General features: G+C 45.4%; 1 protein-coding gene across 2 annotated transcripts in view; it reads left to right on the plus strand.

Annotated features, from left to right (window-relative positions):
• LOC127634886 (solute carrier organic anion transporter family member 5A1) overlaps nucleotides 1-25357 on the plus strand; it is a 93334-nt gene that overhangs the window by 18180 nt on the left and 49797 nt on the right. Inside the window, exon 1 of one of the 2 annotated variants that reach the window (XM_052114622.1) lies at nucleotides 8518-8621. The exons of the other annotated variant lie outside the window; for it this stretch is intronic. Coding sequence (XP_051970582.1) covers nucleotides 8528-8621 — 94 coding nt within the window. The 5' untranslated portion in view covers nucleotides 8518-8527. Of the gene's footprint in view, nucleotides 1-8517; nucleotides 8622-25357 lie in introns of those variants that run through there. 2 annotated transcript variants of the gene reach the window in all.

Here is a 25357-nt window from a genome sequence, read left to right on the forward strand (position 1 = left end):
CAGGGCTAATATCCCTTAATCACTCTTTGGCCTTTGTGAGGTTTGAGATGTGACTTTGTCTTATCTAATGATCTTCCCTCAGGATATAGCTCTCTCTGTAACTAAGAATGTTTGCCGTGTTTCAGTTCCAACACAGAGGTAATGGATAAAGACATTCTCAGAGGTACTTTGAGAGTTACGCATCTGTAAAATGTGCCTGTACAAGGATTCAGAATTTTCCTATGAATACAAAACATTTGGTATTTAGAACACAAATGTAATTTTTTTTTAATAAAAGGTCAGTCCTCACTGATATCCAATTAGTCTTTGCCATTGTCTTGGAATGTGTGCTTACGGAGTCAGATTTTCAGGATTGCCCCTCAGAACAGATTGTGCCCATGCAACAACAATAGCTATAAGGTTTGATCAACAAGGGATTTCTCGCTATATGACGTTAGCCGTGTTGTCATTACTGTGTATATCTTAATTAGCCCAAATTCTCTATTCTAATGTTAATCTCATTTGAAGACCTTGTGCCAGTTCTGAGCGACATCTGAATGTGGACATCAGCTGCTTAGGAGGTCTGGACGTGCTGTTTTGGTGTGCCTGTAGTATTGATTTATAATGGGGTTTAGTAAATAAGTCTTGCTCTGTGTTTGCTTCAAAGCAGGGAGAGATATTCTACTTTGATCCTTCTTCACTATCTGAATTATCTAAGCTATATAGGCCCAGGCAGACTGTACTAGGATTGCTTGAATGTTTGCTTGAGTAATTCTAAAACAGATCAGAACACTTGAATAATTATTTTATTCACCACTGTTCCTTGCAGCCCAGATTAGGACACATGCATTAGGGTGACTTTAGGGTGGGGTTAAAGAAATAATCCAACCAAAAATGAAAATATTTTAATTATCTACTCACCCTTGTGACTTTGTTGTTTTTTCCATGGAACAATAAAGTTTAATTTAGCCTGAATTTATTCTTTGCACTACACAGTTTTAAAATTTGTTTATGTTAAGCATTATGTAAAATAGAACAACGTTAGTCAACCTCGGAGTCGGGCTACAAAGTTATCCCTTTTAATGTTAAGATAGTAAACTAGCTAGCTACAATCTCCTCAGCTAGCACAATTGCAAATATAGAACATCATGTCCAAACCACACCCATGATTAATTCGAAATAAGCAGAGTTCTTCTAGGTCCGAAGTTTCAGAAATGTGCGCGAACAGGAGAAAAATCACAAAACTAACATGTTGCAGAACAAATACAAATAAGCATTAAAGGTGATATGTTCTTGTCACTCTTTTATATACAATTAATGAATGAATGCTGGAGCTTTTAAACTTCAAAAAGGATGCAATAGCATTGTAAAAGTAGTGTTAGAGAGTAAAAGTTGAACACGTCTGCAAGGGATCCATACAATTTGTGCATTATTTTCCAAGTCTTCTGAAGTCATACAATAGCTTTGTGTAAATAAAAGACTTGTTATCTTCCCCTTATGGATAAACTGATTCATTGAAATGTATTCTGACTCATTAGAATCATTTGTTCAAAAATTGGACATCAATATTTCTCTAAAGAAGATCAAAGTCAAGATTTTCAGTGAATAACGACTTAAATATCAACCTGTTCCTCACATAAATGGATTGTATGACTTTAGAAGGTTTGGAATATAGCACACAAGTCATATTAATCACTTTTTTGATACTTTTCTAATACATTTGCATCCTTTTAAAGCTCTATAAAAGCCCTAGTCCTTATTCATTGGAACTGGAAAAGAGCGATCAGAACTTTCTTAAAAGAAAAATGTCTTGCCTTTTGTGTTCCACAGAATAATGAAGGTCATATGGGTTTAGAACAATATGAGAGTAGATGATGACATACTTTTCATTTTTGGGTGAACTATCACTTTAAAAACATGCTTTTCCTGAACCGTACATAAACTACACCAGCCTGTCACTGTGGTTCAGATTTAAATGTTGTAGGTCTAAATTCATTATTTGACACCACTGTCCAGGTTCATGCACACACAAATACACACGCACAAAAGAGTGAGTACCCGTCTCACTGTCCCTTCCCCCATTTGGTCCGCATTGTCTATGACCACTTTACAGATAAATACAGTGCGCTCAGGCCTGTCGGCCCAGATGGCTCTCTTAAAAAGAATGTGCAGAGGGATCATCTGTCACTTACCCAGAATACTGGGTCATGGCAAAGGCATTTCTAAAGCTCATGCAATCAGTGCAAAGCCAGTTTGAAATCCAGCATGAGGATGAAAATGCAGACATGCTCTCTGATGCTCCATGCACATTTTCACTCAACACGTCTGTGATCATAACCCTCAGACTAATAATTCAGTGAGGAAATAATTTTCACTCTATTATGCTATTATAGAGATGGCATATTCCACACATAGGCTAATCATTTTCACATTATTTTGCCCAGTGCCTTGGGTTTTTGTGAATAATGGAATAGTATACCGAAAAAATAAAATGTAGTCATAATTTATTCACCCTCATACTGTTCCAAGCTCATTTGACATTGAGATGTTAAGCAGTATATTATTATCAATAACAATTCACTTTCATTGTATCTTTTTCCACATAATGAATTTGAATAGTGATGGAAGGGCTTTTCACAACAAAGGCGTCACAATTTTGAGATTCCTCCGCCTATGACAGATGAGAAGAAATACTTTACAAGCAGATCGAAAAACGATTTGCTTAACAAGAAAGAAAGCCTCTGAGACACATCAGAAACTATTTCAGTTCACCTGCTGGATGAGTTGATTGGCAGTATTATCATGTGTACACAGACTGTGGGGTGATTACAAAAGATGTGAGTGTAAAAATAATATTAACGGTTAAAACATGTTATCATTTGAACTAAGAGTGATTATATGCCACTGCCACGCATGCATGTTAAGAATTTCTTTTTATTCTCTGTGTAGTGCACACATACTGTATAATGCTGTAACCGATGTTGTCAATTTGAACTATATTGATTGTATCTTATTGCATTTTTCAAAACGTGTTACTAATTAAACGTGACCGCATTTAAACAGCCAAAGAGTCTATATAATGCAAGAAATACAACACCTCATCCAACAAAACCATCTTCAGTCTGACCCATTATTTGATAATTTAATACTTGCCGACAACAGCTGGTAACAACTATTAACAATTACACATAAATAATTATTTTGAGGTGACACTAACACGTTTTTGGTATACAAAGGCATTTGATGCAAAGACAAAGAGTGCACTGCAAGCCACAGCATTAATGTTATTAATATTTGGTGAAAATATTTTGTATTATAGATATAAGCTGGGCACAGGCAGAGACAATGAACACAAGTGCACTTTATTATGAATCTTGAAATCTAGAAACCCTAAAATCATGAACTTGACTAAAGACAAGACTAATAACAAAGCAATCAAACAATGAACCAATGAAAACAAGACACATGAACAGGGGAAACACATGACAAAATCACACGAAGGAACAGGAAATCACATGACAAAACACCACATTCCCAGAACAGGAACTAAACTAGAGAATAAAAGACATGAAAACAAGAGCAAAACACATAAATGTGACAATAAGAGAACTCATATAAGAATAAATGCAAAGGAAAGAAAAACAATATGGAATACATTATGAAGATGATCCATGTAAGATCATTGAGCTTTTTAAGGCTATGCAAGGCAGTGATGTAGCAATATCATTTACATGTTAAGAGAACCCCACATCCTCATTGCTGGTTCAGGATTTCCTCAGGAGTTATTTTTTAGCTTTAATATCAATGGTCAAAACAGCTTTCTGTGCTTTAGCCACCTGTTCAGCTGGTTTTGGGAACTGCAGCAGCTCCTGACACGTGATTCATAGCTCAAATTTTATTGTTGCGTTTCTTAAAAAACGTTGCTTTGTCTGTGCACAATTCGGCACAAACATTATTTCCAGGTGTGAAATCACACCGAAGTTTCACGTTTGGTGTGAAAAGGCTTGAGACTGTCATTCTGCTTAACGTCTCCTTTTGTGTTGCATGGAAGAAACAAAATCATATGGGTTTTATAATAAAATGAGCGTGAGTAAATGGTGAGCTATCCCTTTAAGACACTTCATTTCACTATATTTTTTACTTAATAATGTCTGCTAGCCTACTTATCAATAGAAACGTTGTCGTTCTATCAGTTATTGCATGTTAATATACTGTATAAAAAATCTGTAAATTGTTGACTTTGCATTTAAGTGTGTTGTATCAACTTGAGAGGGAAAATATTAGAGATCTTCATTGGCATCTGCGAAGGTATCGCTATATCAGATTGAAAGGTGTTTTTGAGCATAGATTGTATAGATGGCTCTGCGGTTTTTCAGAATGGACTCTTAAGTTGATTCCTACCATAAAACATGTATTATTTTGTAAAAGTAATTACATTGAAGGAAGCAAGGACAGACTGTACTTTGTGTTCTAGAATCCAGTTAAACACAGTCTTTGGAGATGTAACCAGATATGCTGATAAATTGGAATATAAATAAATAACCCACAACACCTCTGATCTTTAATAAAAGGTCAATGTGAATTGGTGAGTGGTATTTGCATGCCCCTCCCCTGGACATACGGGTATAAAGGAGGGGGACGTGCATACCGCTTATTCAGATTTTCTCTTCAGAGCCGAAGAGTCGATGGTTCAAGCTGAGTCAAGCGATTGCCATCCCTCACCTCTGCTGCAACCTTACGGCGCATTACAGCGGCTGTCTCCCCTCTCTGCATGGGTGCACTGCAGAGATCGCCCCTGGGTGCTTCAGCAGATCACTAGAGTATATTCTAAAAGAGCGGCACACATCGTAACGTCTTTTTCAAGACGCGTCTTTCTAAAGATGCCCTTCCGATTGTGTTATCCCTGGTTGCTGTCGATATCGCTTGCCTTCCGATGGCCACGATCGCTGTCTTTCGTGCCTGGGCAACCGACCTTGCCCTCCAGGCATCAAAGGTCATGCCGGGTGGACGATGTCCACTTTGTTGGTCCAGGAGCACCATCTGTGGCTTAACCTGGTCGAGATGCACAAGGCCGACAAGGCACACTTCTTGAATGGCCCCATCTCACAGGCTGGCCTATTTGGCGACACTGTCGGGGACTTTGCCCAGCAGTTCTTGGCGGTGAAGCAGGAGACGGAGGCTATTCAGCACATCCTGCCCCGGAGCAGCTCAAGATCCCGCACCCCGTCTGCTCGTCGCCATGGGAGTCTTCCGTCTCACGGCTACCCGCTAAGAAGAAAAACCTTTTTCCACCTTGCTCGTGGAAATTGCCACCCTTCTGCGGAAGCATGTGATAGAGCCTGTCCCTCCAGCCGAGATGAAGAGGGGGTTTTACAGCCCTACTTCATTGTACAGAAAAAAGGCGGTGGGATGCATCCAATTTTGGACTTATGAGTTCTGAATCAGGCTTTACACAGACTCTCGTTCAAGATGCTGATGCTAAAGTGCATTCTTGGACGTTGGCACATCAACTGCCTGGAGTTGTTGGCAATACTTGATCCAGGGCAAGCACGTATTGGTTCGAACAGACAACACGGCGACGGTAGCATATATCAACCGCCAAGGTGGGTTACGCTCCCCTCGCATGTCACAACTCAACTGCTGTCTCCTCCTCTGGAGTCAGCAGCACCTCAAGTCGGTGCAAGCTACTCACATCACGGGCAACCTCAACACCATGGCAGACGCGTTGTCACGACAGGTCGCCCGTAAAGGAGAGTGGAGACTCCACCCTCAGGTAGTTCAGCTAATCTGGAGTCGATACAGGCAGGCACAGGTAGACCTGTTTACCTCCCAAGAATCCTCCCATTGCCTGCTCTTGTACGCCCTGACCGAGGCTCCCCTCGGTATAGGCGTGTTGGAACACAGATGGCCGTCAGGACTAAGTATGCGTTCCCCCCAGTGAGCCTGCTTGCACAGACCCTGTACAAGGTCAGGGAGGATGAGGAGCAGGTCATTTTGTGGCTCCCTGTTGGCCCACCCAGACTTGGTTCTTGGACCTCGCGTCAGCCCCTCCCAGGCAAATTCCCCTGAGGAAGGACCTTCTTTCTCAGGTACGGTGCACCATCTGGCACCCGTGACCAGACCTCTGGAACCTCCATGTATGGCTCCTGGACAGGACGTGGAAGACCTCAGTGGCCTACCACCTGCCGTGGTAGACACCATCACTCAGGCTAGGGCCCCCTCTACGAGGCACCTTTATGCCTTGAAGTGGCATCTGTTCACTAAGTCCCGACACGAAGACCACAGAGATGTGCAGACAGCTCTGTGCTTTCCTTTTTGCAGGAGAGGTTGGAGGGACGGCTGTCCCCCTCCACCTTGAAGGTGTATGTAGCTGCCATAGCTGCACACCATGACACAGTGGACTCCAAGTCCTTAGGGAAGCACGACCTGATTATCAGGTTCCTGAGAGGTGCCAGGAGGTTGAATCCCTCCAGGCCACACCTCATTCCCTCATTGGACCTCTCCGTAGGCCTGCGAGGGGCTCCCTTCGAGCCCTTAGAGTCAATAGAGCTTAAGGCACACTCCTTGAAGACTGCCTTCCTGACGGCACTCACCTCCATCAAGAGGGTCGAAGAAATTCAAGTGCTCTCTGTCAGTAAAACGTGCCTGGAGTCCTGCTGTTTCTGGTGCTCACTTTATGCATCTATTTGGATCGCACCCAGAGCTTTAGGATCTCTGAGCATCTCTTTGTCTGATTTGGTGGACAGCGGAAAGGAAGCCCTGTCTCCAAACAGAGGATCGCCACTGGATCATCGACGCCATAGCTGTTGCCTTCCAGGCTCAGCACGTGCCGCCCCCTGCAGGGCTACGAGCCCATTCCACCAGGAGTGTGTCGACCTCCTGTGCTCTGACCAATGCCGCCTCTCTAGCTGACATTTACAGAGAAGCGGGCTGGGCTACACCCAACACCTTTGCAAGATTCTACAATCTCCGGGTTGAGCCGGTCTCGTCCCGTGTCTTACTGGGAACGAACGGGTAATTCCGGGTCGACTGGCCAGGTATATCGCTTGTGTTTAGCAACTTTCACCTCCCCTGAGCTGAAGATGTGCATTGTTGATTCCCAGTAGTGTTTACAAATGTGTTCCCTGGTTGATTTCCTCCTCGCCCTGTCTGTATTGAAAGTGAAACTCTTATGGGGTATGTTTGCTTCTTGAATATTTTTGGATTTATATTCCAAGACAACTGTAGGTAAGCCATTTGTATATTTATTTTCCCAAAAAGTATAAATAGTGTGGCTTTGTGGTGCTATCATAACATTGTCCTATTTGTTTGAGAATCCCGATCAGCCTGACATACAGAATCTAGATTGACTCAACCAATAGAACACATTTGGGACCAAAAATGCTCCAGCTTATTCACGATTGGCTAGACGCCCCAATGACAATGGTGTCGTATGTTTCATGAGCTGAGTTTGCAATGGCATACTACACATACTAAGCTACCTGCCATCAATCTATGGCAGAAATAAGAGAAGTATGGTAATTGTGACAGGGCGAAGGACACTTGTGTGTGTGTTTGTCTTTTTGTTTCAGTTTTATATTAAAACTATTATTAATATTTTCAAGCCGGTTCTCGCTTCCTCTTTTCCATTAATCCCTTTACACTGGTGCCGAAACCTGGGAAGGAGGAGGAATGCACCGTAGTAGAGTCCTCACCACTATCATCCACCCCAATGGAACAGCCACGGCCATCCACCAGAGGACGAGGAGACTGGTCGCCTGGAAGCAGAGGAGTGGCCGCCAACTGCGAGGGGAGGAGGGGCTCCCAACCAACCACCTAGAGCAGTGGGGACGACCCCTACCGTCCACCAAAAACGCGGTGGGGGCTTTCCGTCCGCCAGGGGCCAGAGGTCTGCCTCCGATCCATCCGGGGAGGTGCAGGTGTCGTCCATTAGAGGGTGGAGGAGTGGCCACTCAGCACATTAGCGTATGAATGGCGCATATCACATTAGCTTTAATGAGTTGAGCCAGAAGAAATGGTACATCTCTTTGTTTCATACAGATTACATTGCAGGAGATTATTTGTTTTAAATTGGAATAGTTTTATTTAAAAGTAGACTTTTTAAGCTTTCTTTAGACATATTTTTCATGTTTGTGTGATAAGTATTCAGTTCATTTTTGTGACGTGTTTCAGAAATATGCTCGTGAACACAGAGACAGCTGAAAGCTCACCCTTTTTATTTTCTTTATTTTACAAAAGCACAAGGTTTTGTTGTTATTGTGAGTGTACACAAATAAAAGAAGACCCTTTATAGTCTCTAAAGATGTCTTACACTTATCTGTATGCCCCAAAATGTACTTTATTTTAAGTATTTTAAGTTGTTTCCGCTGTAATTACGAAAATATCCAGCAGGACGCACCCGTCAACCCCAGAGGGTTAAGCAGCACGTAACCTTTTCAAATGAATAATAATTATGGTTATTATATGTAAAATTAAAAGTTCTGTCTATCTTAATTCCATTTTTTCTGTAAAAGAAAAAAAACATTGTGCAATCTTCCGTAGGTGATGTATGTTCAGCACACGACTGGAAGCCAAAAGTGTATGGCTTGACAGCTCTATTTTCAACTCCTCCCCTGACTGCAAGTGGCAAATCTCACTGGTTGGTAAGGCAAGGCACAGTTCAAGTCGAACACACCTATTATTTTTGCTATTGACTTTATTCATTGTAGTGCCATATTTGATTTTTGATGTGAATGATATTGAGGATGTGAGAGATATACAGTCTTTTCAAAGGTATCCAGTGCAGAAAGCGGTATAAAGTTCCTAGATCACATCTAATTATCCAAAACGCTTATTTTCTGGATATATTTGTCAACCTTATTTTGTGTGTTTTTTACAATGAAATTGCACACTTCACCTTTAAATCCATTCTGCAGAATTCCCCCACAATCTGTGCTGAAAATTAAAAATAAATAAATAATAATAATAACATTTAAAGCTTGGAAAAAATGCACAAATTAGAAACGCAAATGCCGACATGTGTCTTGAAAAAGACCCAATGTCATTGGAACAAAATCTTTCCCCAGTTTGAGTTGGAAACTAGAGCAGTGTAAATGTCATCATGGCAGAGGATTCATTACCAGGATATTTTTTTTCAGATATCACTGTAATAAGTCTTTGCCCCATTTATAGTACCAATATCATTTGTGTTAAGGGAAAAGTAATGTACATCTACACTGATTATTATTTGAGAAAGTGATTACTTCCTCATTTGAATGGGGATTGAACTGTGGTCTCCCATGCAACTGACGTAACAAGCTACCAGTCGTGCCACAAGGGAAAGTAATTATTGTTGAGCCATTCCAAAAATGTCAGATGGGAGATAGGGCAGGTCAGTGAGTTGGCATACTGTTGCCGATCCTAGGGTACCAGAACCTTCGGAAACAGCACGCCGACTTCCCATGCGAACTTGTTGGGCAATTAGTCTTTGGAAGAGGAGGGCAAGTCCATGTGGAGCATCTCAGCAGTTTTAGTGCCACCCCAGGATGTAGGAGGGAAAAGGGAGCCCCCTGAAAGCTTACCTTGTGATATCTCCAGCTGGGGAAAGCACCACCTCTCCTGCCCATCTTTTCTCTATAGCTGATTGGATGGTAGAGGTGCTGGTTTTAGCAGGAGCTTTCATCATAGAGTAGAAGCCAGCTTTAGAAGGGTTTTCCAGGAAACATACTGTAAGAATCTCTTCTGTCGTCATATACTCACCTTTATGTTGTTCTAAACCCATTGGACTTTCTTGTGTGTGTGTGTGTGTGTGTGTGTGTGTGTGTTAGGCAAAAGGAGTTAGGCAGAATGTTAGACTGCAGTCAGCATTCACCATTCAGTAGCAAAACATGAAATTTGCATTATTTCTCCTGAAATATTAAATTCAATTTATGATCAAAAGATTTGAGACAACAATTGGTATCTTGGTATCACATTACTGTCAGCAGCTGAAACATTTATTAAGAAGGCAATTCCTGCCTTAGTCTTCTGTTTAGGGTAGAACTTTTTACATCAGCATTTGTGTTTTAGATTTGTAGTGATTGTTGCTGTCAGCATTAGTCGCAATTCTACACGTTTGCATCAGATTCAGCAGAAAGCACGAAGGAAGTCAGCAATGTGCTTCAGAACCCCTGAAGAGATCCACTGCTTCAGCAAATAAATGTGCTCAGTCGCTTAATGTGCTGATGGCTGTATGCCCTGGCCTGTCTTTTTCTTTTACTTTTTTCTTTATTGAGCTACTTGTTGAATTAGATGGATTGGATGCATTCATCAATCTTTGAATTTTGAGAATGTTCCATCACATGTAAGTTTACCTAGTGTGAAGCAGTAAGGGCATAATCTCTAAATCTTATTAGATAATATTGAAGATATGAAAATGTGACATTATGTATGTATATGTGTTTCCGATTTCATTACTGTGGTATTATTGCTACTAGAATGTCACAGAGCCACTCAATCATTCACTAGATGTTGATTTGGGCTGACAGTGTTCTTGCATTCTGTCTTTGTGTAAACTTCATCCTCTGTTACAGAACTTGCTCAAGTGCCTCAGAGGTATCACGTGGAAAGTGATAACCCAGAGATCCAGGTCATACTTTAAGCATGGGAAGCTACTGATTTGTCATTACTGCCTTCCCAAAGCATGTGTCAAAGAAACAATAGATGCTCAATCATTAGATGAGTTTACCTTGATCCATGTGGTCTGCTAGACAAATTGACTGCTTTGAAGTGTTTCTTTTGCTCAAAGCTAGCCTCAATGCATCTCTACGGGCCGTGATTCTTTCATATGTGATCACTTTTTAGCTTTCTTTTGGTCACCCATTGCTGATAGCCTAAACATATAAGCGTGTGTGTCATGAGTTGATTTGTCAAGCTATAGAGTGGTTATGATATTGGTAGTGGGGTAATGTCAAAGGAAAAGCCGTGGGATTTATCCTTGCAGTCTTGCTGACTTGTTGAGTGGGAATACTGAGTTTGCTGAATGAATCACAAAGTTTTATCTTTACATTTCTCCCTTTCTCTGTCTTTTTCTCTTTCTGTCTGTCTCCACTGTGTCAGCTACATTGCTCTTTGTCTGATGGATAATTTCTGCTCTATGGCCTATGAGGCCCCTGTGCCCCCTCTGCACCTCATTTTAGCCTCAAATTCACACCTGGCCCAGGGAAAAAAATGCCCACTGAGAGGATGGTTCCATGTGCATTTACAGGTTTGTGCTTGAGGTAAAGCTTACTGATGTGAGTTATTGCTTCTGTGCTTTATGGCTAGAATTCACACTGTAGTTTAGGAGTGCCTCAGGACTATGGTGTTGGACGCTTCCCATTCTAACAGCTTTTCTCCAAAAAGGTGTTGTCAGTGAAAGTAAAAATGAGTGTTGTTTTTCTTTCCTTTTTCCTTCAATTTATAAATTTCCTTAAACATGTGTTAACTCTGCACTAAGTCTGGACAGTAAAAACTAAAAAGAATTTCGGGTGGGGACATGGTTTACACATAAATCATTGATGTAGTAGTACATATTAGCTCCACTTATTACAGAGCTCTCTGGAATATTTGATTCTAATTGGTCATTTGGGGCATTCTATGGTCATGGGAAAACCTGGAAATATCAGGGAAATTTAAAATTGTGTTTTTGAGAGCTGGAAAAGTCATCGAAATAATAATAACAAACTTAAATGGTCATGGACATTTCTATAGTCCATATACATTTTTCTAATTATTCTCTGTAGTCAAATGTTTTATCGGCTTGATATTGCTCTGTGCAAGTAGGGTTGGTTCCATATTTTTTTAAATACTGGAACCTGCTGATTTTATTTCAGTTCTGTTAACGTTTCCCGAATGTGCAATTTTCCACCTATGATGACAGAACACTGTTTAACCCTCTGGGGTTTGAGGGTGTTTTGGGCCCTGGAGAAGTTTTGACATGCCTTGACATTTGTGCTTTTTTCAGTTGCTTAAAAACATATTAATGGCTAAAGTCTGATAACACTGTATTCAGCACAAACTGGGCTACAATAATATGTGAGCAACATGTATGTACAGGTTTGTATTTTTGAGAAAATAATGTTTATGCATGGTTTTTGAAAAAACGAAAATTTTAAGTCACTGAAATAAGGCCATATAACACATACTAAACATACTAAACATTTGACTTTTGAGAACTGGATCTTGTAGCCTAGAGTTTTGCTACAAAATGATGTGAAAATCATCCTGATCACTCATTCATACAAAACAATATAGTCATTTAACTTTTGTGTGACAATTTTAGAGCTGAATGGTAATATGCGAGGAGGCGTGAACGATCATGAATATTGATGAGATTCACACCTGAGGACACTCCTCTGGGCCCATCAATGAGGATTGTGACAAAGAGAATTAATGTGAGGAGACTTAATGATCAAAATCAAGTTTTAAGTTAAAAGAAGTAATCTGACTATATATTTTCTTTACATAAAGACTTTACTTAATTTTAGACCTACACTACCATTAAAAGAAGTCTCTTCTGCTCACCAAGACTGCATTTATTTGATCCAACATACATATGATAATATGCTGATTTTCTAATATGGGCATATTTAAAGTGCATTTTAACCTGAACAGATATTTGCAAGCACAAGTTTGTTGATGATAACGAGACAGCATAAACACATTAAAATATAATCTAACATTCATATTATTTTTATATCATATTACATATCATATTTATATCATACAGCATACAATGTAAATAACAACATTTACATGTAACTAGAACTTGCCTATTAGGACATGTCAATACTTTGAATGTCAAATGTCAAACTTTGAATCCTGTCTGGAAACAGTCCCACTAGTAAAATATGTACATGTTTATATAAAATAGCATGTCAGCTAATGAAAACGTATCGGTTACCTAACGTAACCTCGGTTCTCTCTAGATGAGGGAACGAGTATTGCGTAAGCTAGTTTACGCTACGGGAAAGATTCATCTTTTCTGAGATATTGAAGCCAAAAAATTATCCTTAATTTTTGTATCCATTGTCAACGCAGTGCGGCAACTGCAGACCTTGAGCGGGCTAGCTAGCGAGCTCATAGGTTGCTCTGCGGCAACTGCTGCAGCCTATAGACGAACTTGGGCGAACTCGCATCCAATGAGGGGCGTGACTTCAGTGCATATAAGCGTAGTTCGTAGGCTGGAACCCTGGTTTTCATTGACTGAAGCGAAAAGTCGCTCGTGGCGCGAGCACGGCCGGCTACGCAATACTCGTTCCCTCATCTAGAGAGAACCGAGGTTACGTTAGGTAACCGATACGTTCTCTTACGAGAGGTTCTCTCGTATTGCGTAAGCTAGCTTACGCTCACGGGAACCCATTGTCAGCGCCGTCGTGCCAAGCATCCACTGTATGAGCCCCATTGAATTAAGGGGGACCGGGGAGCCCTTATGAGTGGGGAAATAATATTTGGCCGGCAAGAATGCGGGTCATTGATTGTGTAATACATAAGCACATAGTGGGAAGGGAGCGACAGAGCGCGGTGCGGTCTGTGTGGAATGTGTCCCATCAGTGCAGCTCACCAGGGGAGCTGTAGCGTGATTAAACCGCTACTTCCATATTGTAAAATCTGACAAAGGTGGAGGAAGTCCATCCGCTGCCACACATATGTCGTGAATGGAAATCCCGCTGGACCATGCCCACGAGGATGCCATGCCTCTAGTGGAGTGAGCCCTAATGCCCAACGGGCATGGCAGGTCTTTGACGGCGTATGCAGCAGCAATAGCGTCCACTATCCATCTAGATAGTGTCTGTTTCGATGGCCGAGACCTTTGGTGCGCCCTCGAGCGAAGCGAAAAGCTGCTCAGAGCGTCTGAAGCGGCGGGCGCGCAGTATACAATCTCAGTGCTCTGACCGGGCAAAGGAGATTGGCGTCGCGTTCAGCTATCGGGTGCTGGCGGCGCCGATAGGAAATGAACTGTGCTCTGAAAGAGTACCGATCACCTTAGGAACATAGCCGTGTCTAGGCTTTAAAATGACCTTGGAGTCACTTGGTCCAAACTCAAGACCGCATGGCGCTGACAGACAGCGCGTGAAGGTCTCCCACGCGTTTGACTGATGATAGGGCAGTCAGAAAAGCGGTTTTGAGTGAAAGTTATTTCAAATCCACAGACTGAAGTGGTTCGAAAGGGGGCTTACATAGTTTGAGAACTATAGAAAGATCCCAGATAGGAACCGATGGGAGCGTGGGGGTTCATCCTTCTAGCTCCCTGAGGAAGCGGATGACCAGCTCGTTTTACCCCATGACTGGCCGTGCAGGGGTTCAGCGAGCGCCGCAGCGGCCGCCACATACACTTTGAGCGTGGATGGGGATCTGCCCTTATCCAGCAGCTCTTGTAGAAATACGAGCAGCGACGACACCCCACATGTCCGCGGGTCCAGGTCTCTGTCGGTGCTCTGGGTGGGGATGCCAGATTGTGCCACGAGCTTGAGAGAGGAGATCTGCTCTCACTGGGATGGGCCACGGCGCTGTCAGTGACAGCTGCGTAAGCTCCGGGAACCATGTCTGATTCTCCCCAGCGGGGCTATGAGGAGCACCGGTGATGCGTTCCCTGATCCTCTGCATTACCTGTGGCAATAGCGAGACGGGAGGGAAGGCGTAGCGGGCATCTGGGCCAGTCCTGGGCCAGCGGCGTCCTCGCTTCGAGAAAAATATTGGGCAGTGAGAGTTCTCTTTGGGCGCTAAAGAGGTCTGTCTCTGCTCTGCCGAATAGGTGCCATAGCGTCTGGACTGTTTGAGCGTGCAGGGACCATTCCCTGGGGAATGTTGTCTCTGGACAGTCTGTCGGGCCGTCGTTCAGGTGGCCTGGCGCGTGCGTCGCCCTCAGCGGCGCAGGTGACACTGGGACCAACTCAGTATGCGTTTAGATCAGATGGAATAGGTTCCTGGATCTGACACCGCCCTGGCGGTTTAGGTAGGATACCACAGATCTGTTGTCGAGCGGACCAGGACATGGTGACCCTGAATGACCGGGAGAAAGCGCCGCGGCGTACTCGACCGCGTACTCGACGCTATCATTTCCAGATAATTTATGTGAAGGAGCTTTTCCTGAACTGACCATAGGCCGAAAACCGGAGAGCCCTGCGCGGACCGCGCCCCAACCCGTGTTGGGCGCATCTGTCGAGATGACTTTTCGGCGAGATACAGCTCCCATTGTCACTCCCGCTGATACCATTTGGCCACTGTCCAGGGCTGCAGAGCTGAAATACAGGTCTGAGTCACCTTGATGGGCTGGCGGCCTGTGGCCCAAGCCGGCGAGGCAGCGGGTGTTTAGCCAATGCTGAAGCGAGCGCATGTGCAGTAAACCCAGCTGAAGTACTGCTGCGGCTGAGGCCATGTAACCTAGCACTCTCTGGAATTTCTTCAGAGCGTGAGGCTGTTCATCTGAAAAGATGCGGCTAGTCAAGCTGAACACGGCGTGCGTGCTGTGTAGATAAGCGAGCCGTCATTGCCCGCGAGTCTAGTTCTATTCAAGGAAGGAAATTGTCTGACTGGGCTGTAGTGAGCTCTTGGTCCAATTGACTGCAAGACCCAAACTGTTCAGATGGCTGAGGAGGACTGCTCTGTGAGACAGAAGCTCCATATGTGACTGTGCCATAATCAGCCAGTCGTCCAAATAGTTCAAAATTCGCAAACCCTGACTCCGCAGGGAGTGCGGCGCCGCATCCATGCGCCCGTGAAAGTAAGGACAGGCGAGCGGAAGGGCGGTGTATTGATAAACCTGGCCGTCAGGCGAATCTCAAGAATGGCCTGTGGCGGTGATTTATCTGAATCTGAAAGTATGCATCTTTCAGATCGAGAGAAATAAACCAGTCCCCTGGCGCACATCGCGAGGAGTTTCCTGATTGTAAGCATTTTGAGCGGTCTTTTTGCAAGCACCTTGTTCAAAACCCTGAGATCTAATATGGGTCTGAGGCCGCCGTCTTTCTTGGGAACAAGAAAATAGCGGCTGTAAAGCCCGACTTCGCTCAGAGAGGGTGGCACTTTCTCTATGGCCCTTTTGCACAGAAGGCTTGCTATTTCTGAATGAAGCATGCACGCTGCTTCCGTGTTCACAGTGGTTTCGAGCAGCTCTGAAGCGAGGAGGCGGCGATCGAACTGTAGCAAATAGCCCTGTTGTATTGTGCTTAACACCCACTTGGATATCCCTGGAATAGCTTCCCACGCTTTGAAGCGTAGCAGCTAGAGGGTGAATGGCCAATTAGCTCTGATTGCCGCACACAGAGCTGAACAAAATGTGTGTCTTGGCGTTTAGTGTGTTTATGCATGATTGCTTCGCAGACAGCATGAACAGGCTGTTTTGTGAGTGACTTCCGATTGGAATGAATGGGGAAAGAGTCACATCTGTTACGTGATCGCTAAGCATAGTCATGGGCACGGGACTTACACACAGAGGAATGTTTGCTGGCCGTGTAACAGAGCGGGCAGAGAATGGAGCGCCTGCGTGATTCGTGAGCGCATTTATTGACTCTAGCGCTCGGCGGTTCAGTAACCGCTTTATGTGGCGTGCTCTGGTGGGGACCACGAGACATGCAGTGCTTGTGTGTAGAGGTGAACACTGGATTGTGGGCACATTTTTTACACATAGGGCTGGTTGTGTGACAGAGCTGACCAGAGAATGGAGCGCACGCGCATTTGTGAGCGCCTTCATTGACTCTGGCCTTCGGCGGTTCAGTAACCGCTTTATGAGAGCGATGCTCTGATAGGGAGCACGGGATGTGTTATGCTTGTGTGTAGGGGTGAACACTGGGTTGTGGGCACATTTTCTACACATAAGACATGTTTGCTCTTTACAAGATTTATTTGGGTCGCCGTGAAAATGGTGTTTGAGTGCAGGCAAGCGGGCAGTGTCACCAGCTTGTTGGCTGCTAAATTCACCACTGCAGTAGCCTGAGAGAAGGGGACTGACAGGGGCGAAGCTTTGGCGGTGGTCGGCCGCGGCGGGACTGAGCCGTCGTTTGTTCAACACAGTTAGGTAGACTCGGCAGCTCGGGTTGCAGCGTTACCTTAGATCGAGGCCAGCGGGCGGCGGTCTCGTGGCGGCTGTCTGAGCCTGATCGAGGGCAGCCGCCCTGTCGACGCTGAGAAGTCTGAGTTTGTTGAACTGGAGCTGTGAAGAGGCTCGTGCAGGAGGCTGATCACGTGGCGGCCTGCAGAGGAGCTAGCGCGACACGGCAGGAAGAGGTTCATGGCTTGGGTGGCTTTCTGGACTTCTGAGAAGCGGTCAACAATGCCACTCACCGCGGAGCCGAAGAGACCGGTCGGAGAGGCGGTGCTTTGAGGAACGTGGAGCGCTCTGCTTCTCCCATGTCGGCTAGTGTTAGCCACAAGTGTCTCTCGGTCACAGTCAGCGAGGCCATGCACTTCCCTAGAGCTTGGGCTGCAGCTTTGGTAGCCTGAAGGGCGAGGTCTGTCACGCTTTGTAGATCAGTAACAGCCTCTGGGTGCCTGCCTTTCTCATCCCACTCCGAAAAGGTCTGCTTGTAGGATCTGTAAAGCGGCCATTGAGTGCAGAGCAGATGCGGCTTGGCGGCGGCGGAATAAGCGCGGCCAACATAGGCGGAAGTCGCTCTGCAGGCCTTAGACGGGAGCACAGGCTTGGAACGCCATCTCGCGGGGGCGGACAAAGGTGTGCTGCTACTGAGTCCTCGACCGGGGGATGGAGGAGTAGCCTCTCTCAGTGGCGCCATCCACCGGCGCGAGAGGTGGAGGCGTGGGAACGGGACCTGGCTGAAAAGGGCGTTCCGCGACTTTGCAAGCTCCGTGTGTAATTCCGGCAGGAAGGGGCGGCCGGGCGCGTGGTGTAAGCGGCGATGGCTTTGAAGAAAGCAGCCGTCGAGTCTGTTGGGTGCCTGCTCAGGGGCGGTGACCACTCGAGCCGAGGCGGTCGGCGGCCTGTGTGAGGGCGTGTTAACTCCCGCCGACTCCGGCGCGGGTCCTGCTGGATTCCTGGGCGAGGAGGAGGCTTGGGAGCCTGACCACTCCTCGCTGTCGAAGCCATGATGGAACAGCGGCCCTTATCCTCCGCCTCGTCATCCGAGATGGCAGCAGTCGCGGCCGCTCGGCGGCAACTGCGCATCCGGGGCGGGGAGGGTGGCGATGCTTTCGAGGAGAGGCTCCCGCGAGGCAGTCGCTTCAACCACAGTTTCCGGCAGCCTTTGTGGCGGCTTCTTCCTCTTGCGGCTGAAGGTAAGGCGGCGGCGGTTTCTGCTTTGGCGCTTGAGTCGAGCCGCGAGTGTCGACATCGGTAGCTCCTCGCAGAAATCGCATCCGCCCTCAGTGAGGCGAGCTCTGCGTGCCCCAGTCCCAGGCAGAGGCGCCAGATGATGTGGCGGTCTCCTGTGCTGAGAAGAGCGCGACATGAGGCGCAAGTGGAGCGAGGCATCTTGAAAAGAGCGCTCGTACTCTTTTGTGAATAGTTACGTGAGAACTAGCTTGCTGAATAAAAGGATACGTCGTCGGATGGCGCAGCTTCGCAGGATGGCTGAAGGTGGCTGAGGCGGCCGGCTTCTTCTAGTGCTGTCCACGCTTGCTTGATGCCCCTCGAGCGGCGACGCGGCTTCCAGGTCAGCGATGCGAAGAGCTTCCCTGAAGAGATGAAAATCAGGGTTCCAGCCTACGAACTACGCTTATATGCACTCAAGTCACGCCCATTTTGGCGGGCTTTGATGCAGTGAGCGCGCGGACACCTCTCATTGGATGCGAGTTCGCCCAAGTTCGTCTATAGGCTGCAGCAGTTGCAGCAGAGCAACCTATGAGCTCGCTAGCTAGCCCGCTCAAGGTCTGCAGTTGCCGCACTGCGTTGACAATGGATACAAAAATTAAGGATACATTTTTGGCTTCAGTATCTCAGAAAAGATGAATCTTTCCCGTAGCGTAAGCTAGCTTACGCAATACGAGAGAACCTCTCGTAAGAGAACTAAATGACTTACTCGTTTGAAATTGTGTCCTCTGCTGGAACAAATCTCTCTTCAAAATACAAATGTCCACCTCTTCGTCTGAGAAAAATGTTAACTCTTCCTTAATAGCCAAGAGTTTGATCGCCTGTGTATCGTTACAAGCACGCAGAAAAGTTTAGTTGTGTTTGTTTACATCAAATCTACGCAGTCGGAGCGTGTACTTTTCCCTTGATCGCCTCAGCACATTAGCGTATGAATGGCGCTCTGCTGGTGGGTGGGATCACATTACAGATAATGAGATGGACCGGTAAAAACTGTACATCAGCTTTGTTTCAAACAGACTGCATTGCAGGAGAATATTTGTTTTAAATTTGAATTGTTTTATTTAAAAGTAGACATTTTAAGCTTTCTTTAGACATATGTTTCATGTTTGTGTGAGAAGAATTCGCGGAGTTTAAGTTAATTTTAGTGACGTGTTTCTGAAATATGATCGTGAACACAGAGACTGCTGAAAGCTTACCCTTTTTATTTTATTTATTTAAAAAAAAACACAAGGCTTTGATGTTAATATGAGTGTACACAAAAAAAGAAGACCCTCTATAGTTTATAATCATGTATTGATTGTATTTATATGACCATAAATGATGGAGTATTTTAAGTCTATGTTACTGCTATGTGAAAAAAAAAACAGCAAAACGCGCCGGCGCGTTTGCCGACCCCAGAGGGTTAAAAATACTTTCACAGTGTTTCCTGCAGTGCAATTCAGTGGCAACACTGCCCTTCTACTGAATCTATCAGTAGTATGAGTGTGTCCGATTTCTGAACAAATGACTACAGTTTTCAGTATAGTCTGATTCCTGATCAATGAATCTTATGAGCCGGGTCTTTTTAGTACATCAAAAACAAACAGCAAGATGAGTGTTGTGCTGTTCCCAAAAGTTACGAATTTCTTCATGTCCAATTCGAAATAAGAACTGTTACTACTTCGTGTACAGTTGAAGTCAGAAGTTTACATAAACTTAGGTTGAAGTCATTAAATTCCTTTTTAACCAAACAGTTACTATTAGCAAACTATAGTTTTGGCATCTACTTTGTGCATGACACAAGTCATTTTTCCAACAATTGTTTACAGACAGATTGTTTTACAATTCCAGTGGGTCAGAAATGTGCATACACTATGTTAACTATGCATTTAAGCAGCTTGAAAATTCCAGAAAATTATGTCAAGCCTTTAGACAATTAGCCATGTAGTTTCTGATTGGAGGTGTACTGAGTTGGAGGTGTACCTGTGGCTGTATTTTAAGGCCTACCTTCAAACTCAGTGTCTCTTTGCGTGACATAATGGGAAAATCAAAAGAAATCAGCAAAGGCCTCAGAAAATAAATTGTTACATCCTCAAGTCTGGTTCATCCTTGTCACGTTCCTGTGTTGTCTGCCCCGTGTTTTCTGTTTCACTTGTCACTTATCACGTTCCATGTCACGTTTTCCTTGTTGTCCATGTCACTTATCACGTTCCATGCCCCGTGTTTCACTGTCTGCGTATAAAACTACATTTCCCATGGTCCCCGGCCCTCATCACCACTGCCACAGCGTTATTGTCTGCATCTGAATTATCGTTTGTTACTACCTTCCTGTGTCGCTGTATTTAACCCCGTTTGTTTCTCCATTCTCCTGTCGGTCTTTAATATTTGTGGATGCTTGTTTCCGTGCTCTCCGTCATTGTTTCTCCTACCCGTTAAACCCATCGGATGTCTTTTGTGTTGTTTTGCTTTCTTTTCCCCATCGCGGGTATTTCCTTTGTTCCTGTTGTATCTGTTTCCATTTTTGTTTCAATAAAAGAACCACTGCAACTAGATCCTCGCCCCTCATCTGCCTTCACCTACATTCATGACAGAAAGACCGACCATAATGGATCTAGCAGCGGTTTTCACTGAACTGGCCCCAGGCTAATCTGACCGTTCGCGAGTACTCACGTCTCTTCTCCACTGTCGCCATCTACACCGGGTTCGACGACGCTTCCCTGAGGACCATCTACTGGGTCGGGTTACCATCAGCCCAGCAGAGGGAAGCGCCAGAACCTGGAGAGCACACGTGGAGGGAGTACGTGAGTCTCGTTCTAAAGAAACTAGCGGCCGGCGAACCACCCCTCGAGATTCCGGCTTTCGAGCCTGAGCCCATGCCTACCCAGATCGACGAGCCAGCGCTGCCAACTTCGTCTGCCTGGAGGAGGAGGAGAAGAAAAGCTTCCGCTCTCCAGCTCACGCCTGCCACGGTCAGCGAGCCAGCACTCACGCCTGCTACGGTCAGCGAGCCAGCGCCCACGCCTTCTACGGTCAGCGAGCCAGCGCCCACGCCTGCCACGTTCAGCGAGCCAGCGCCCACGCCTGCCACGGTCAGCGAGCCAGCGCCTACGCCTGCCACGGTCAGCGAGCCTGAGCCCACGCCAGCCACGGTCAGCGACCCAGCGTTGCCAGCCTCGACCGTCCCAGAGCCAGCGCCTGTAGTCTCGACCGTCCCAGAGCCAGCGCCTGTAGCCTCGACAGTCCCTGAGCCAGCGCCTGTAGCCTCGACCGTCCCTGAGCCAGCGCCTGTAGCCTCGACCGTCCCTGAGCCAGCGCCAGTAGCCTCGACCGTCCCTGAGCCAGCGCCAGTAGCCATGACCGTCCAAGAGCCAGCGCCAGTAGCCATGACCGTCCAAGTGCCAGCACCCCTCAAGCCTTCCAAGGCTCCGCCTCCCGAGCCTCTCGAGCCTTCCAGGGCTCCGCCTCTTGAGCCTCCCAGGGCTCCGCCTCCCAAGTCTCTCGAGTCTTCCAGGGCTCCTCCTCCCGAGCCTCCCAGGGCTCCGCCTCTCAAGTCTCTCGAGCCTCCCAGGGCTCCGCCGCTCAAGCCTCTCGAGCCTCCCAGGGCTCCGCCCCTCAAGTCTCTCGAGTCTTCCAGGGCTCCTCCTCCCGAGCCTCCCAGGGCTCCGCCTCTCAAGTCTCTCGAGCTCCCAGGGCTCCACCCCTCAAGCCTCTCGAGCTTCCCAGGGCTCCGCCTCCCAAGTCTCTCGAGTCTTCCAGGGCTCCTCCACCCGAGCCTTCCAGGGCTCCGCCTCTCAAGTCTCTCGAGCCTCCCAGGGCTCCGCCTCCCAAGTCTCTCGAGTCTTCCAGGGCTCCTCCTCCCGAGTCTTCCAGGGCTCCGCCCCTCAAGTCTCTTGAGCCTCCCAGGGCTCCGCCCCTCAAGCCTCTCGAGCCTCCCAGGGCTCCGCCCCTCAAGTCTCTCGAGTCTTCCAGGGCTCCTCCTCCCGAGCCTTCCAGGGCTCCTCCTCTCAAGTCTCTCGAGCCTTCCAGGGCTCCGCCCCTCAAGCCTCTCGAGCCTCCCAGGGCTCCGCCTCTCGAGTCTTCCAGGGCTCCTCCTCCCGATCCTTCCAGGGCTCCGCCTCTCAAGTCTCTCGAGCCTCCCAGGGCTCCGCCCCTCAAGCCTCTCGAGCCTCCCAGGGCTCCGCCTCCCAAGTCTCTCGAGTCTTCAAGGGCTCCTCCTCCCGAGCCTCCACCCATTCAGCCTTGTTGAAATCTAAAATAAGAATTGCATTTCTTATTTCCAAATATTTCTTCCACAAAAGTACAAAAAGAATCGTTAATGGAACAGTTAAGGAACTGGAATTGTTAGGAGTAATCAGAACAGGAATCATTATTGTCTAATCTGTGTAATCTCAATAAAAGTGTTATCTCTATTAAATGTTTTTTATTTCAAAAGGTGTGGGAATTCTGGTGGCCAAATATCTTTGTATAATGACTGCTAAAATGTATATATTTGACCGTTTTCCCAGGCACCTGATTTCCAACATAGCTGTGCTAGTTTCTTGTCTCTTGTATTACACCGTGGTCTCTCTCTTCTCATATAATAATATTATTTAAACTCAAATCAGTGTTTTATTTTCCTGAATTAATTTATTTTGGAAAGTGTATATGTAATAAGCGAGATAAAGCGCAATCATTATGTAATGTATGGTTAATGTAAAATAATAGTCCTAGACATGGTAGTCAGATTGAAACCACACATGTCCTTCAAAATACCTACATAAATATTTGTTCTAGGTTTTCGTAAAATAGTGATGTCGAGTTAAATACAAACAATCTGACTGCATTGAGCTGTCACCATAGGCCGGTATGGGGACAGCTGTGTCAGGCCATTCTGATAGGGGCTTTCTGAGAGAGATATATAAGGTTAGAACTTGTAAGAAGACACTGCTGCATCAGCAAGTTGCCATGACAATGCTATTCCCCACGGCAATGTTATTCCCTATTTCATTGTATTTTAGCCTTGTCTCATGGCAAGGTTATAAGGTCGAACAACCACAGAGATCCAATGCTATACACTTACAGTGAAATTTCAGATGGAAATTCTTCCCTGCCTTGACTACTGCATATAGAAAGTTTTAAGTATGGCTATTTTTCACACTGAATGCTTGCATCACATCCCGCCTCAACAACAATAAGAGTTTCAGCTCAATGGCTTTCTCTGAATTCATCTTCTCTATTCAGGGACACTTTACTCTTCTGTTATATTTTTGGGCTTCAACTCTGACAGAAAGTTGCATGATGAATTGCAACATATTGTGCTGCTGTTGTGTTTCGGCACAATTCTCTTGGGTACAAGGCTCCATTTGAGCCCAGTGAGAGTTTACAGAACTCATGCCGATATTTAATCTGCTTCATAACAAGACAAAAATGTCCTGCAATGAATCCCCCACAAGGCACAGGCAGTGACATTGGGGAACATTAAATTGTTTTATTTTATCATATGCTTTATGCTCAGTTTGTTTTAAGTTTGTTTCGGGCCATTCATTATTTCTTGTGTTGTGGACTCTTCAGCAACAATGTATTGGTGCACACATTCATTTTTAATTTTCCTGTGTGTAATGAAATCAATTTATTAATCCCTCCTAATTATTTTTGTCATTGGGGACACATTTAGCATGAAAGTTGCTCGCATCAGACTTCACTGTGTTCTCCAGAGATAACAAACCCCCAAGGAGATGTTTAGGTTGAAAGAATTTCAGTCACCATTGTGAGCTTTGTGTGATGATGTGTATGACCCTGGGACTAAATCACAAACCTAGGCAGTTACATATGCCCTTTCACTGGAAAAAATCCATATTTACATCCATCACAGATGGGAAAGACAACACACACTCTTCCATGCACAACTCCAAAGCAATGTCCACGAGTGGCATTGAAGCAAGGTGCATAATCCTGTGTTTGCGGTATCTACTGATGCAGTGGAAAAGTCCTTCCACATGTGTTCCAGCAGCTCATTGGAGGGTTTTTCAATTTACTGTAGCCTGATTGGATCCTTTGAGATTTTGTTTGCAAGGACCACATTGTCAACACTGCATTTGTGTTGAATGACTAACCCAGCACATCCTGTGATCGCTGAGAAGGTCTGTTATGTAAGTTGCAGTCCTGCTGTAAAGACCAGCTTTGACCAACAAACATTTTCTATGCTGGTCTAGGCTGGTTTAGACTGGTTTATATTGGATAAGGTTAGTTTGATGGTAGACCAGCAAGGTGTGTTTGATAAAATTGGTTGACCATATCTTGCTGGTTAAAGGGACAGTTCACTGAAAAATAAAAATTCTGTCAGTAATTCACCCTCATGTTGTGTGATATGTCATTGCGGAAACTATCCACCCTAATCTCATAAAATCCTGTTTCTATACTTAACTTTTTGCAAAATTGGCTTGTTTTATATATCACGGCAGTTTCCTGGTAAAATAAAGGCTAGAGGCGCTACAACAACAACTTTTATTCATGTTTACACAAATCATGAGTAAAAGGGCAGATTATCAGTTTATAAACACTTTCTTTTCACCCTGTTACTCACACAATGCTATCTTATGACATCAAAACACACTTACTATAGGGCATGACTTGTAAGGCAATACATATTAACGTTTACGGGACATAATCAAATACATTTACAAGCGGATCAAGGCACAATTAAGTTTGATGGAAGCTCAGTTGAAAGAGTAATCAGGTTACCATTAGAGATGCACCGATCGACTGGCCAGGGACCGGAATTAGCCGATTTTCCGCATGCTCGGCCCGGATCGGTGACCGGCCGGTCAGCCTCACATCTGTCCGATTCCAAGTCCGTTTTGTTGCCAGCGGCACAGGCAATAACGTCACAGCCGCATTTAAACATGTCATTGGCGTGGAAGATCTTCACTGTGTGAGTGAAGAATACATAAAGTTCGCCAAAGTAAACCGTGGGGGAACCACAACAATAACTTTCGGATCAACAAACCTAATTAGACATTTATAACACCATCACCCAGCTGAAAATGCCCATTTTAAAAAAGAAGCTAAAAAGTGAAAGCGGCTAAAGCTAGCCAGAGCTCAAAGCCAGCCACAAGTCAGCAGCGTCTCCTATCATTCCTTGGTATGAGCAACGAAAAG

This window comes from Xyrauchen texanus, chromosome 42 (genome assembly GCF_025860055.1).
Source record: "Xyrauchen texanus isolate HMW12.3.18 chromosome 42, RBS_HiC_50CHRs, whole genome shotgun sequence".
Taxonomy (NCBI): Eukaryota; Metazoa; Chordata; class Actinopteri; order Cypriniformes; family Catostomidae; genus Xyrauchen; species Xyrauchen texanus.